The sequence below is a fragment of the Zootoca vivipara genome, chromosome 4 (assembly GCF_963506605.1).
Source record: "Zootoca vivipara chromosome 4, rZooViv1.1, whole genome shotgun sequence".
Lineage (NCBI taxonomy): Eukaryota > Metazoa > Chordata > Lepidosauria > Squamata > Lacertidae > Zootoca > Zootoca vivipara.
In genome coordinates, this window is record NC_083279.1 from 10,572,425 (window position 1) to 10,588,287 (window position 15,863).

At 41.1% G+C, this 15,863-nt stretch overlaps 1 protein-coding gene across 11 annotated transcripts in view; it reads right to left on the reverse strand.

The window, feature by feature from the left end:
* Positions 1–15,863, reverse strand: part of MBNL2 (muscleblind like splicing regulator 2) — a 77,576-nt gene that overhangs the window by 15,783 nt on the left and 45,930 nt on the right. For 4 of the 11 annotated variants that reach the window (XM_035114348.2, XM_035114351.2, XM_035114350.2 and 1 more), the window contains exons 6-9: positions 12,361–12,414; positions 11,584–11,737; positions 5,783–5,818; positions 2,586–2,680 (exon numbers count right to left, since the gene is read on the reverse strand). In XM_035114348.2, coding sequence (XP_034970239.1) covers positions 2,586–2,680; positions 5,783–5,818; positions 11,584–11,737; positions 12,361–12,414 — 339 coding nt within the window. The remainder of the gene's footprint in view (positions 1–2,585; positions 2,681–5,782; positions 5,819–11,583; positions 11,738–12,360; positions 12,415–15,863) is intronic. The other 7 variants (XM_035114356.2, XM_035114360.2, XM_035114357.2 and 4 more) reach the window with 7 other exon arrangements.

A 15,863-nucleotide genomic window follows, 5' to 3' on the forward strand; every position in this document is an offset into this window, starting at 1 on the left:
TCTTACTGCTTCCGCTTTCCCCATCTGCTCTATACACTAGGCAGATTTGAAGGACCGTGTACAAAGATAGCAATAATATGGGGCACACTGTACAGAGCTTTCCAAACTCTGTAGCGACACATTAGTGTGTCGGCTGCAGTGTGTAGGTGTGTCACTCCTTCTGGGGGCTGGAAAGGGGTTAGTTTAACCTTCGGTTTGCTAGTAAAACTGAACTACTGTACCGCAAAAGGATGCATGTCTAAAAAGTGTGCCAATAACATGAGAAGTTTGGAAAGCTCTGACATAGTGCCTGAAGGCTTGAGCAGACTCGCTCACTTAATATTTTGGTTGAAATCTGGCCATTTTACCAAAAGCAAAATAATAATAATATAATGAGTCTGTCTAACATCTGCCACATCTGTTTTGGTTTAGACAAATTGTGCTTAGGCAGCTCTGAAGTTCACTATTAGCACTTAACTGATGTGCACATTTTGCCCGTGAATGTGAATATACAAACATGCATACAGATAAATTAGAGAAGCACAATTAGAACAGTACAATGGTACCTCGGTTTAAGATCAGCCCTGTTTACGAACGATTCGGTTTACAAACTCCGCAAAACCGGAAGTAGTGTCCCGATTTGCGAACTTTACCTCGGTCTAAGAACAGAATCCGAATGGTGGAAGGGCACTGGCAGTGGGAGGCCTCATTAGGGAAAGCGCGCCTCGGTTTAAGAACGGTTTCAATTTAAGAATGGACTTCCAGAACGGATTAAGTTCACAAACTGAGGTACCACTGTAGATGTAAAATTCCGGGGGGGGGGGAGTGAGGCAGCACTCCCTGAGTAAGGTGGCAAGCCAGCTGCAGGTGTACATGCAGGAGGCAGATTATATCGTCCTATTTTGATCAGCCTTCAAGCCTGGTCTTAGCACTGAAATAACCTTAGTTGCCCTGACTGATGAGAGAGACTGCAGTGTGACCCTGTTGGCTCTCTTAGTGGCTTTCAACACGATTGACCATGCTGCCCTTCTGGAATGACTCAAGAGTGGAAGTGAAGAGCACTGCATTACCCCTTCTACTTGCAAGGTTGCAATCAGAAAGCAGCACTAAGTGACTGTGGCTTCTGAGCTGGGGGGCGGGCGGGTCCTGCAAAGGTCTATTCTGTCTCCTTTGCTATTTGACATGCAGCTGCTGAAAGTTGTCATCAGGATTCGGAACACGGTGTCACCAATATCCTGATGACACAGAGCACTCTCTCTCTCCATTCCATCCAAATCAGAAAGTTCTATGTTGAACCAGTGCCCAGAAGCAGTGATGGGCTGCATTAAGGGCCAATAACCTGAGGCAGAAACCTGGTAAGATGGAAATGCAGTGCGTGGCTAGGTGTTGTGTCTAGGAACCTGCTGTAGAAGGAGCTGCTCTACCTTTGAAGGAACAGGTTCGTAGCCTAGGGGTACTCCTGGATTCCTGTCAATGGAGCCCCCAGTTGCTAGGAGAGCTTATGGCCAGCTTAGGCTTTTTGGCAGCTGTGGCCGTTCTTGGACTTGGGATAGCCTGGCCTCAGTAGCTATCCCCAGCTTGGGCCACTGCAATGTGCTTTATGGCGGGTTGCCCTTGAAGGCAGCATCGGAGCTTCAGCTAGTGCAGAAAGTGGCTTTCAGGTTGGTGCGAGTACTGCACCGACTCTCTGTGAATTACCGGGGCCAATTCAAGGTGATGTACTGATGCACACAGCTCTAAATGGCTTGGGATCCAAGGGCCTACACGATACCCCCCCCCCAACACACACACAAATCAACCATCTTGGGCTTTATGGTGGACAAGAGAGGCCCTGTTACTGATGCTGCTACTGTTGTCTGGCTGCTGCTTTGACACAGGGCTTTCTTGGTAGTTGTTCTCCGATGATGGAATACCCTTTCAGACGTATGTTTCCTCCCTTATTAACATTTAGGCAGAACTTAAAATCATTTCTCTACACCCAGCATTTGATGGATACTTGGTTCTCTTTTTTATGTATTCCTTTTTCTGTTTTGTTGTTTGGTACCCTGGGTGACTTTGGGAGGAAGGGCAGGAAAAGATAGATAGTAGATAGATAGATAGATAGATAGATAGATAGATAGATAGATAGATAGATAGATAGATAGATCATCCAACTGTTATTGCAGCTGACTTTGTCCTTTTGGAGTTTGTTTCAGCCTTAAGAAAAAGACTAGTTATTTATACTTACTGTGTGGAGAAAAGGTAGTTAGCATTTGAATACTGATTTAACACATTACACCCCGCCCCACAATTCCAAAAGTTAATTGGATCATTCCAATAGATCACCACTAAAATGAATGTATATGAGTTGGGTTAATTACACAGTGTTAGAAACAAAAAAACAAACAGTGCAACATTAGACATAGCTATACCATTATTTGCAATAAATGTTAACTCTAAATAAGTGCAACCTGTCCACAAATACTTGCTAAAGGACTACTTCAAAATAAAGTTTGATGGGTAAAAAACATGAAGAAAAAAATTCTCCAGGAGAATTTTTTTTTAATAAGTACCAGCACTCATTTAGAGTTTGGGATTTGTGAAAGAAAGCTTTAAAAGGAGCAAACCTGATTGGCTGTGGCTGTTGCGGCGAAGGGGACACTTGTTGCAGGAGTTGTTGCTGCAGAGACAGTGGCGGACGTAGCGCTGTGCATCATGGGTACTTTCAGGAGGGGAGCCATGGAAGCAATGAACAGGAGTGTGTAGCATTATGGCAATGGCAGTGGAATTTTGGCATGGTGAATATCAGAGCAGCAGCAAGCCATCATGGGTTAAACCAGCAGATGGCATGCAATCACAATGCAAAGCAAGGAAGCGTGGCAGAGAAATAAAACAAAAGGGAAAATAGCTTATTACAGGTACAATTTAAAGGAAGTATGTCACAGTTATCAACGATTCCCAGAAAAGAAAAGAATTATTAATTCGTTACTTTTGGTATTTTTTTATTTAATGATGCGTTCATGAAAATGGCCAGTTCGTTTATGGAAAAGCTGGCATCCCCCCTAAAATAACAAAGGTATCCCAGTGATGTCAGCCCCCAGACTTCCCCTTCCTACCCTCTTCTCTTCAGTGCCTGCCCCCCCTCCAGTGCTCCCCAAATCTGCTCTGGAAGGTTATGGATCCTCAAGAGCAGATAGAGGGCACAGGGGTGTGGCAGGGAGTGGGGCCCAGGAGAAGATGGGAAAGTCCCGTCACATTCATTAGGTATCACCCCAAATACGACAGAACTACTGGTATTTGGAATTCATTAAAAAAACCAAACCCAACCAACCTAGTTTTCTAAAAAATCACAATTGCCTGACTCTGAAGGTGCTCCTGCAGAAGGAAGGTTATTCCCCAGTTTCCCCTTCCTGACTAAGGCTGTTCCAGAAGAGTCCCTAACCCTCCAGAGGGACTTTTCTGGAGTACAGGAGGGATGCATGAAGAACGAGGGTGCGGAAAAGCTCCGTTTCCTCACATTTCTCAAACCCTCTGGCTAGCAAACTTTCCTGTCACTGTCCTAGAAATTTCAATCCCAGAAACTTAATTTTGGGCCGATCTGCTCTCACCTTCTGCCTGCCTGCACACATGTGATAATGTTCTGACACCTGCTTCTTGTCATCTTTACCCAAACCTGCTCTTATATTTGAGCAGCTGGTACTAAAATCCTTAGGCAAGCCTGTGATCATATTACTCTTAAACTACTGGATTCACCTCCGTGTCCATTTTTGTCACCTCTTTCCACTTTGGAAAAAGAGAAATCTTCCAAAATAAGTGCTCCTCCCAGGTGTTATGACCACATCATTACTGTTTTAGGCTAAAAAACCCATACACACTTGAGAGGAAGCCCCACAGAATATAGTGGAACATATTACCCCCCAACTCCATATAGGATTGTGGTCCCTGAAATAACCCTCTGTCATTTTCTATTGCCACCTCTGTCCCCCAATATCTGGCTCAGGAGCAATCCTGGTCATGTGGGTCTTGCTCAACTTCTGTTCCCATCCATTTTGTCCTGCAGCCTTTTCTGCTTGCAGCTCTCAGCTGCAATGTTTCTTTAGGGTACTGCAAAAATGCACGCACAATGTGCAAAGCCTTGCTTTCCGGGGCTTCCAAACACCTATTTCTACTTCGGGTCCTGGCAGGATCCTCTAGCTGCCTTATTCTCTCACTCTTCAAACCTTCTTCCCCTCCCCTCTTTTAAGTCCCTCAAAACACCTTACTTGCACTTAACTACAGCCTTCCATCCATCTATCTACGTATATAAAGTCAGGGTTTGGATGATTTAATCTTATTATAGAGACAGACAATTTAGCTACATGAAAGATGCAGCACTGTAATCCACTAGCACCATATGCATGGACAGCTGCTTATGGAGAAAACTGGCAATCACTGGCCATAGATTGAGACTAATATAAAACTTGAGGTTTAGCAAACGGAATGAGTTTATACCAGGCATCCCCAACCTTTGGCCCTCCAGATGCTTTGGACTACAATTCCCATCTTCCCCGACCACTGGTCCTGTTAGCTAGGGATCATGGGAGTTGTAGGCCAAAACATCTGGAGGGCCGCAGTTTGGGGGTGCCTGGTTTATGCTATCACACCGAAATAGGAGCGCAACGTGCTTTATTTCCATCTGAAATGGGAAAGGTACGATTATGAAAATGAAATAAACTTAATTCTGGTTTCTTATGTTCTTATATCAAGCTTACATGTTTTGTCTTTTGATACTGATTCACTCCTTTGGATGTATCATTTTGCTTTTTATGACTCTTGGACGAAATCTGATTTATTTCACTGTCTTGTAACCATTTTCTTAGGGAGCTATCCTACACGAGAAGCTGGCATAAAGAAAGCGGGTGGGAGTTAAGCTGTTCAGCAGCTGAGCCAACCTTACCTGGGCAGAGGGAAAACAGGCCTTTAAAATGGGGTTTGAGATACATCACCTTTTTTGTTAGCTTAATTTATGTTGGGTTGTCCAGTCCCATGAATGAGCTGAGCAGAGCTTAGGATTCAGTCTAATTTCCCCCTCCCTGGTCCTGCCCCCAGAACCCTTCTTGTTCAAAGCTTTCACCAGCTTCAGATCCAGCTGAGACCTGGATGAGTCAAGGATGAGGGAATTAGGCTGGCACAGCTCAGCTGGAGATCCACTGGATCCCAACCCACTCATCCTGGAAGATCCTGCTATAGGCTTTAGTTAGTATACTATTTGATCCTAATTTTATTTTTTTAAAACCAGAAAGTGAAAACTTTTCAAATGTTTCAACTCTTAAGTCAGATTTATTTTCAATCAAAGGAAAATATTCTTCAGGTCTAAATACTTTTCTATACTTTTTATTGCAAGTATTAAAATTAGGATTTCTGGGAAACATTGATAAAAACTTTCTCACAACACAGCAAAAAGAAGAAACAGGCACACCACTATGAAACTTTAGAACACTAATGAAATTAGACTGCTTTTTCAATATCTTATGGTTTAATAATGCTAGCAATATAAAATATAGAAAAGTTTTTTTTTCTTTTGAAAACAGAAAAGCAGCTTGGAATTCATGGTGTTTGTGCTTTTTGCAGTGGGATTGTTATAGCAAGTGATGTTGCATCTAAGCAGCAGGGTTTTTTGTTTCATTTATTTAAACAATTAAGTTGAAAAATTTAACCGTTGAAGCAGAAGTCCAAATGGGTCATCAGATTTGAGTCAATTGTCTAAATTATGTTTCAGTTCCTCAAAACAAAGGAAACTACAGAATACGATAAAAAGAGATCAATAAAGAAGTTTGAAACCTACCAATACTGGTAGCGGGTGTCATGCACAAAACTGACCCTGGGTGTCATGCAATGATAGGTGGGAAAAGTGAATAAAGGGAAGAAACAGGTTAGCTGTTTAGAGTTAACATTCAAAGTGAGATCCAAGCATCCCCAAGATAAGCCAAAGTTAGTTAAATACAATTTCAAAGAGATAATTCATAGCTTCTTTGCTATTTTAAAACAGTTCTTCTTATAGATACTCAACACATTGTGCACATTAATCAAAATCCATGTGGCAAAGCTTTTCTTTAGCATTTCCTTTCAGCAACAGGAACTAACTCTTTAACAAGCAATCACTTTGAATAGTCTAGGTTATCCAACAATGGTCTGTAACACGATCTACAACTCGCAGCTCTGTTTTAAGCCCCCAAAATGTACTAAGATAAACAAGATTACTTCAGAGCCAATATAGTTAATACTGCAGCCATGACAGACAGGAAATCTGTGCAGACAACACTTGGGAGCAAGTCCCATTGGACTCAAAGGGACTTCCTTCCAAATATTTATAGCACTGAGCTGCCCTCCATCATTTAAACAATTTGGTTAAACAATTTGGTGGGTTTTTTTTCTGCGTTTCATGTTCAAAGATAGTTTTTAGCTTGCAATGCCATGCCAACCATGCCTACTCAGAAGGAAGCCCTATTGAATTTAATGGGACTTACTCCCACTTAAATGGGGTTAGGACTGCAGCATAACAGTGCAACTGTATAAATGTCTTCTCAAAACAAGATTGCACTGAGTTCAGCAGGACTTACTCCCGGCTATAGGATTGCAACCTAAAAGCATTAATACTCTACATTAACAAGGCTACTAAGTCTGCTTCAAATTATACTCCTAAATACACTTACTAGAGAGTAAGTCCCACTGAACACAACGGAATACACTTCCAAGTAAACATGCATAGGGCTGTGCTGTTTAGTATGGGTGGGTTTCATTTCTGACCTGATGCAGTGCCTGGCATACCATTATATTTTTTGTATATTCTTTTGCATCTTTGCAATAATGCATTGTTCCCTGGGGCCCTCATAGTTAGGAGAAAATAGGCAGATAGGAAGAAAAAAAGGATCTGTATATGTAAAATATTTTGAACTCCCAGCACGTCCTGCAGTTCCATATACATTACCTACAGCTAGCTATCTATGAAGGGCCTTGTCTTGAAGCAACAACCTCCAGTGAATAATTCAATATTTCTATTATCATGCTCAATTAAAAAAACCCAAAGAAACTAATATTTGAAGAAAAATGCTGCTGTTCCTTTGGAGATCATAAAGCAAACCAGGCACCGAGTTACCAAATGACTATGCTAAAGGCATAATAACTTTGCCTATAGCCCACAATCCATTTACTTTACTTCTTCTTACTGTGGAAGAATCAATGAGATGACTCTAGCATTTGTGGGAAGTGAATGGCAGCAGTAGTGGATCGTGCAATATATATGAAATATTGAAAAATGGAAAAGTGAGCTACTCTGTATTTTTCACATGGCTTGGTTCAAAAAACAACCACAACCACATATGCATTTTCCCATATTCCCCCAATTAGAGGTTTTAGGAATAATAATTCCCATTTTCACATGGGACTGATATACTGTACAAATGTTAACTGGTGTTGTGTTCCTCTAGGTGCCCCTGGAGCCAAGCTCCTTTACATTATCATTTAGATCAGGGCAGTCCATTGTGCAGCCTAAGGGCTGCATGCGGCCCTCCAGGCCTTTTTTGGTGGGTCCTCAGCAATATTTCATGCCTTCCTGCTGTCTTCCCAAAGGCAGGTAAGTGGGGTGCTGGACTTCAGGAAGGATGCGAGAGGGCTCTGGTGGGGTCCTAGAGTCCTCCTGTCTCCTTCCCAAATCCTAGTTAGTGTTTTCCCATTTTTGGGAAGGAGCTGGAAGGCTCTAGGGCCCGACCAGAGCCTCACACCTCCTTCCCAAAGCTTGATGCCTTGCTCAGCCAGCTTTGAGAAAGCTGAGGACTGTCAAATTTGGGCCTCACTCCCACCTCCCCTGCAACAAGGCAGTGAGCAGCCCGCAGATTCATTGTTGAAGTACCCCATTTGGTATGAAACTTTGGACCACCCAGATTTAGATCACTGTAAAGGAGGCATACTTGGCTCAATAAATGAGAGGTATAGAAAGGTAAACCATAGAATTTAAGGAAGCCCCTGTCAGATTCAACAGAAAAGTGGCTGCCTATCGGGGGGGGGGGGGTATTGTTGAGGTGTGTGAGCCCCAATCACACCTTGATGGGCGTGAAGTAGGCCAAGCTGAAGCTGTTCATCGCCTCTTCAGAGAAGAAAACCTCAGGCAACCTCTTCTCCCCTCTCGGCATCAGTGCTCACCTGCTACCTACAACCCACTCCTTGCAGGAGCAGCAATGTTCTACTGATCAGAGTCTTGCTGCTTTCCCCAGGGATGAACAACACATGCACAGATAATGCCAGGATTGCATAAAGTTAACATCCACTTAGTGGGAGCATGTGAATGAGCACTGAAGAAAGCTGACAATGGTTTCTGTGTCTTCTTAAATTTTGTTTGCAAATGCAGAAAGCCACTTCTCTGTACTCCCCTCACTGAAAGGCTGCTCAAATGAGTCTGTGCAAGGGATACATATATTTTATTACGCTCCCATTTTCCTTGTGTTAGTAGCAGCAGACTTGCAGCCTTCTTACACCATGTGAGTATCAACTCCCTCATGGCACCCAACCCCTCTTTTCCCTCTCTTTAGCACATCACAAGATTGGCTCCAGGTTGTACCAGACACAAGCACTTCTCTCAATTGACACTTACACTGACAGGCAATGACTGGTGATTCCCCTTAGCTGGGAACGAAATACGGGCCACATCTATATCTGAATTTCCAAGTCACTACATATTGGAGTTAAGTTGTGCCAAAAGGGGTAAAGTTCAGCAGAGACATATTAAAAGATATTCCAGTCCAATTGTCTTTACGGACATCTTCACTAGTGTTTCAGGTTGCTGTTTTTTGTTAGATGTCACTACATTTTCCTACCTCTTCTCATAATGGAAACAAATGGCAAAATCATTTGTTACTGATCCTTTGTGGAAAGCTGCAGAAAATGGGTGCTTTCAAAGTTCATATAGTTTACTGGGCAAGATACCTCTGCATTGCAAACAAACTCAAATACAAAAAATTGCTGTAATGCAGCTGGATGCTATTCATGCAACTACTCTTTAGATCTGTGCCATTTTGTAAATGCAGCTGTTGGAAACACCAGGTAAAGGAGAACATATTTAGCTCCTTCACAGATTTAATTCTTATTCCTGACTGCCCTCTAAGTAAAATAACATAAGGCAACTAAATAATTTCAAAATGTAGAAAGAAACCTTTTCCAACAAAGAAGAATGAATAATCCTGAAAATGTTTTAGCAATAAATTGGTACTGTAGCTGCCTGGGCTGTAACACTGGGAAGTAACACTGAACCATAGTTTAGTGCTAGATTCAGCAGCAGAAGCAGAAGCAGCAGTAAGCCTCGGGTTCTACACTTTCCCCTTCTCTAGTGAAGCTGTGAGGAGAAGACTGGAAGCGTTGCCTTCTCTTTACAGTCAAAACTGGGAGGGAACGCTGATTGGCTTAACCTGTAGTTTGTTCCAACAAGCCAGGATCAAACTGTGGTTCGTGCTCCTATCTTGCTTGAACAAACCATAGTTTGATCTAACCAAAGTCCCCAAAGCTCGGATGCAATCAAAAGCTCTGGTTTAAAACAGAAAGCAAAAGCTTCCAATCTACTCTCCTCTTTGGGCTTGCAGGAAGAACAAAGGGAAGGGAGGACTCCTTTCTAACCCAAGCTGTTCACCCACATAGTCATACTGTTTGGGGCTCTGACGGACCAAAGGTTCCTCATGCCTCGTTTAGCATTATGTCTGAACTAGGCCAAAGCTGGAGATCTCATAAGCATTGTTTTCTTTATAACAGCTTCTTCTAATGTTAAAAGGTATGTTTCGGAGGCATGCACACGCAAATCATAGCAGTAACAAAATTCATGATATTCAAAAGAGTGATAAGCATACCCAACACAGGTATGTTAAGCTGCATCTGGCATGCTCAGCCTCATTTACTTACACTGAATTACAAAAATACATGGAATATATGTCCTCACTTTACAGTTTTCGTTGTGAGAGTCAAATGCAACAATAATGTAGCTTTAAGCAACATAAAAATTAACAGAGCTTGTATGTGCACAACAGCATCGCACCCAAGCTGACACAGATTTTTCACTTTTTGTTTTTAATTATAGTTTGTAAAATATTGGCCCATTTCAGACTTAACACTAAACCATAGTTTAGCATGCTGTGGTTGAGCAGAGGTGAACTTCACCCTCGCATGCTCCTCCTCCCTTCCTTTGTGAGGAAATGATTGGGAGTTTGCGAGTCCCATTTGAAACTAACTGGAGTTTATCATTACATCAGAACTGGGGTTGTCCAAATTCTGTATTGTTAATAAGGCAGGACCATAAACCTTACTTTTCTATAGTCAAAGCTTGCATTTCTTTTGAACTCTTTAATGTATGTGCATTTATTTAACTGCACAGCAGAAACTTTCCAAAATTATATCCGGTGTCATACTGCTCATGTGAGTAGACCACTCATGTGAGCAGTTAATTACAGTAATCTACCAGCTGCAATAACATGTGCATTGGCTTCAGTCTTCAAAGTGGCAATGAAACTCTTCTCTTACTAGGATTCCATTACCGATTAACATAGCCCTGTTGAAGCTTTCACACCATACCACTAACTATTGTTTAAGGGCGTAGAGCAGAGCTGCACTCATGGGTCCTGCCTTCCCACGAGCACTCCCTGTCGATGTGCTGAGGAGGGAACACCTTGGGAGGATAGCCTGCTGTACATACATAGGCTCCCCCTGCAATCTGGAACCCTAATGGGGCACTATTCCAGATTGCAGAGGGAGCCTAGGAACATACAGCAGGTTGCCCTCTCCAACAGGTGTCCACCAAGCATGGCCAGCAGGGAAAGTAGAAAATTTTCAGGAAGCCCTGTTCTCTGCCACTGCCTGATCCCACCTGTTGCCTTTGGGTAACTGTGCAGAACACATGCTCTCCTTGCCCATGCGAATTAGCTGCACAAAGGTATTGTCACTTTGGTTCTTTATCAATAGCGGAAGGAGTCTGAATATTAGCAAGCAGGTTGATGTTAAGTAGGAATTTCATTCTGCTTGAGAAATGTACAGATAAGCCATGCAAGATATACTTGAAGGACAGAGGAAGTTAATTGCAAGTACTTAACATACTCCTAGTGAAACTGAATGCCTACTTTGTCCCTCAAGGCTCTTCTCATTAGTTCCCAAAACACCTATGCAAAGAGGTGTAATTGCAAAACATACTTCAAGCTGACAGAAAACAATGGAGACAAGAACAGACTGTGTTCCGTCCCAATGGGTTGTTGTGACACATATGAAGAAAGACCAAAAATAAGCAGTCCTGCAGATTGTTCACATTCAATGTATTGGGTCCAGGCCTAGTCACCCTTAGATCAGACCCACTAAAATCTCCATGGGACTTGCTGATTTCAATGGGTCTATTCTAAGAATGAGTGGGTCTGGATCCAACCCAAAGCCTTTTCACCACACTGACATGTTTCCGAAATCCTAATGTTCTTCAGAAGTAAAATATAATCCCATGTAACATTTTTTTTGGTCACAAAAAAGGTTAGAATATGACGGATTTGTCCAAGCACAATGAATGTGATCACACATAGAGTGATCTCTGCTGCGGAGATTTAAAGAAACAAAACTCTCAAAATGACGTACCTGTTGGAATAAATGCTGCATGTTGTTGCAACTGTGCACTAGCAAGAGCCTGTTGGTAGTGCAAGAAACTGGGATTAAAAACAGCACTGGCCCCATTGCTTTTCTCAAGTGCTTGCCTCTTTGGTAAAGTGTGAAGAACACCAGGAGGAAAGGCCTGTAAATGAAATAATAAGAGTAGCAGTAGTAAGGTCGACAGAAGCTGTAATGGGTTGTTCTACTCTTAAAATATTACATTTGGTTGAAGATGCCTTGCCATGCACATTAGTTCAAAACAGGAACAATGTCAAATGGATGGCATTTTTTTGTTATTGATAGTTAATGCACAATTAAACTAAAGTTATAGCACCACAACAATTAAACTGAAACAGAAACAACAACAAAAGCCTTTCAAGACTGAAGGGATTTTTAAAGAAATCCAAAGATCTTTCTTTAAATATGGCTAAAAATAGTAGAAGAAAAACAGCACTTGTCTTTCATAACATTTTTTAAAAGTTAAATATCTTTGTATCGCTAACTATATTAATTAGCATAGAAGAAGCATCTTCAATTACAAAAGCAGGATTTTTAAAAAGCTTTTAAGGGAATATATTTGAAGATGAAACTGTGTTAGGAGAGGCGGAAAGTTGCTTTGCAATCACTACATGTGAAAATGAAATGGCTAAAATACTGAAATTATTTTTGTAAAATTAATAATACAAGAAAATTCAGTTAACATTAAAAATTATTTTGCATCTCGGAAAAGCTACATGCAAAGCAAAAGGTGAAAGGTCAAAGTACCAGGTCTACAGTTGTTTCGAGAGGTCGCTTCATTGCTTTGGCAGTCGACTGAGTCTTTTAATAACAGGCAGCGAGCACATGATGGCAGTGGGCCAATGGGATTCAAGCGAATTAACATACAGGTAAACAGCAAGCAGAGGTGCATCATGGGAACGGCATTGCATTGTGGATAGGTGAGAAGGAAAAAAATATTCTGAATGCAATATACAACATACAAAACACTAGGCATGCACAACAACAAAAATGTTTTGTTTTCTAAAGAAATGAATATTACATCTTGAATTAGTACTGAAGCAAAAAATGCATCTACTGTACCTTAGTTAAAAGCATATAAGAGAGTAAAATATAGATGTTTGAAATTTAGGAAAGTTGATTAAAACAGCAGCTTGCAGACACCCTTAAGCATTTATAAGCACCAGCTACATAGGAAAGCATTATTTTAGGGGGGGAGGTGTTCCTAAAAGAATTTTTGATAAGTTAGTTATGCCATGTTAAAAAGCACAAGTTAATCTCCAAATGCTAACATTCAAATCTAAACAACTGAAAACGTTTTTTAAAACGATTTAATGGAATGAGCACATAAGAGGTTTACCATGTTATTAGGAACAGATCTATTAGCGAAGTATAAAATTTTAAATCTGTTTAATTTTAAAATCTATTTCCTTTTTTTGGTGTATTTAGTAAATGTTATTTAGGATAATTAACTTATCAGCAAATTCAGCACGGGCCTTTTTCTTTTTCTATGCTGGGAACAACAGCTTAAAGTTTTTTCCAATGAACTTATCGCACAAAGCAGAGAAAAACTGCACATTATTTTGAATTAGCACTTTCTATGTTTTTTCCACCTTTAGTCAAATAATCTATATACCAAGTTTTAATAAAACGTAGTAATGGAAAACACAGCTCATTGCGAGTCAGAAGTTTTATTTTATGATCAAAGCAGAAATGGCAACACTGCATTGTATAATATTTTAAATGTGCAAGGACAAAAAACATATGAAACTGCCTTCCACAAAGCCATATCATTTATCCATCTACTCTGCTATTTTTTACCCTGTGTAGCAGTGGCTTTCCAGAGTCTCCTTTACCAACCTTACTAATGCTGAACGGGAGGTTTGATCCTGGGACCTCTTGCATGCAAGTTTGGACCGTCAAAATTTCTAACAAACAAAGAGGGGTGGGCTTGACTACACTTCCAAAAAAAGTCTGTGAAGTTTTTCTTCTAAGCTAAAATTTTAATACATTTGAACTCTCATTTACACTCTCAGCACAATAGGTTTCTCCTCTGGAGACAACGGTATCCGGGGGTCATATTTTCATGTCGTGGTGCCATACTTGGAACAGGAAGAAAGCCTGATCTTTGCAGCATTGCCAGCACATAACCCTCTAAAGAGAATGGAGTCACCCAAAGATCATACTTATATACAAAAAAAAAAAGGAGGAGGCTCTGTAAGTACCAGATTTGAGTCTGTGGATGCTTGGAAAGAGTTGTTGCTGCATTTGTACCACTGCGTGTGTTTATTCTTAGTACTTAAGAATGTTTTGAATGACATTTTAAGCAGCAATCAAAAAAGTTGTGTGTGCATGTTTTGGAAAACTTCCGACCTTGCTTCTTAAGACAGCTGTCCCAGCAAGGGAGATCTATGAGCAGAAACAGGCTAAGATGTAATTAGTCAATGCACATGTTGATGTACACCTGAATTTGTATTCTCGTGCTCATCTGAGTCCCACTGAAATGGATGCGTCTCTTCACAGAGGTGAGAATGCATAGTCATACCACTAGCTGTTGTGTACGATTGGTTGCACATGACAAGATGTGGATCAAGGGCAATGATGGCCACAGAAGCTAAGAAACAAGTCTGGGCCAGTGAGTGGGTTCTAATCAAAGATAGAATTATGTTCTTGACCCTAAGAAGTAAAAGATATAACTGCTAGGCCGATGATTCTGCATTCCTATCGTCATCAATGGAACACACCACCCTCTTCAAATGTTCAGTTTGAACACTGGCTTATGTAAATTTAAAAGGAGGTGTAGTTCCTATGTGCTTCAGAGGCATTTTCGCTCTGAGACACATTCACGCCCAAATCCTAAACTGCTTTTTAAATTAAACAAACATTAGAATAACTCTGATGCTTTAAGATGATTCTGGTGTGCTGGGAACATACACTGAAGTGGGAGACATCCTCCTTTCTCCCTCTAAAACAAGCGTATTCTTTGACCTTGAAATATTTCTGTTCCCTTGGTAAGCATATCAAGTCTTTGCAGAAGGTTGGCTTTCATTAAGTAAATTCTGTAGTGTGTTGTGTTTCTTATATTGCATACAGCAGAAGTCTTAACTATTTGCCCAGTGCCAGGAATGAGGACAATGCCTCTTTGACCTGTGTGTGGAGTCAGCTTATCTTCCAGACAGAAAAATTCTGCTTCTACTGATACTAACTTGCTACCAATATAAAAGTTTTCAGGATGACAGGTACCCACATTCCAGAAGTAGTGAGAAAAATCTGAGGGCAAAACCAGCTCTTTCAACACTTCTTTTGAACCAAAAGAAGCCACTTCTGGAAAGATACTTTCTCTAGCCATTAGTATGACATTCCTGGCAGTCTTAAAAACAGCAGCAGAGAGAGTCATGTGGTTAATTCTGTATGCACCTGAGCACTTTCAGTGTACGGCGGGTACTTTCAGCATTCCTTTTTAAAAATTCAGTACAGTGCAATGAGCTTTAGCAGAAGCCTGGGTGTGCCAGCACAAACCCTTCTATGCACTTAAGAGTTGTTCTTGGAACAGTGCAAAAATGTTGTGCAAGTCAGTGTATTAAGGTATTCATCAACCTCGTGAGATAACAGCGTGTTCTTTTAAATTTTTTACTTTTAAGAAAAATGAGGAGTCAGTTCAAACAATCGTGGTGGTAAGTGATGGGATGCCAAGGGCATTGAAGTCTGCCATGTCCAAGTTCAATCCCCATTTGGAAATTTTCTGTAGGAGATCTCAACGCATAGCAATTCACAAGATGCTACACTAGTTTGTGCATGTTCACCATGTTACCTCCACATCAAACTAGTCAGGTGAATAGACCCTAAATGCACATAAATTTAGGATTCTATTCTCTCCAGTCCTCAACTTAACACCCGCCTATATAAAGCATTTCTCCCTCTTCTTTCTTGCTAGCCTTCAATTATTTAACAGGTTTTATATACTGCTTAATCAAAAAGCAACGCTTCCAGTCACTATGAAAACAGCAATCAACTTATCAGAGACTCCTACATCCAGACTCTGGGTCCCAGAAACCACTATGCAAATGTTAACTGTATGTTGCTGTTAGACCAGCCTATCCAAATTTCTGAACATCCAAATACAGAAGACTCCTCACCCAGCCATTCCTAAAATTGTGGGGTGGGGTGGGGAAGACACCCTGTCCTAAACAATGGCAAATAGGGCATTAAGTACGCTGTTCTCCAAAAAGATGCCTATTGTGCCAAAAGTACAAAGTGAAAAAGGACCTTGG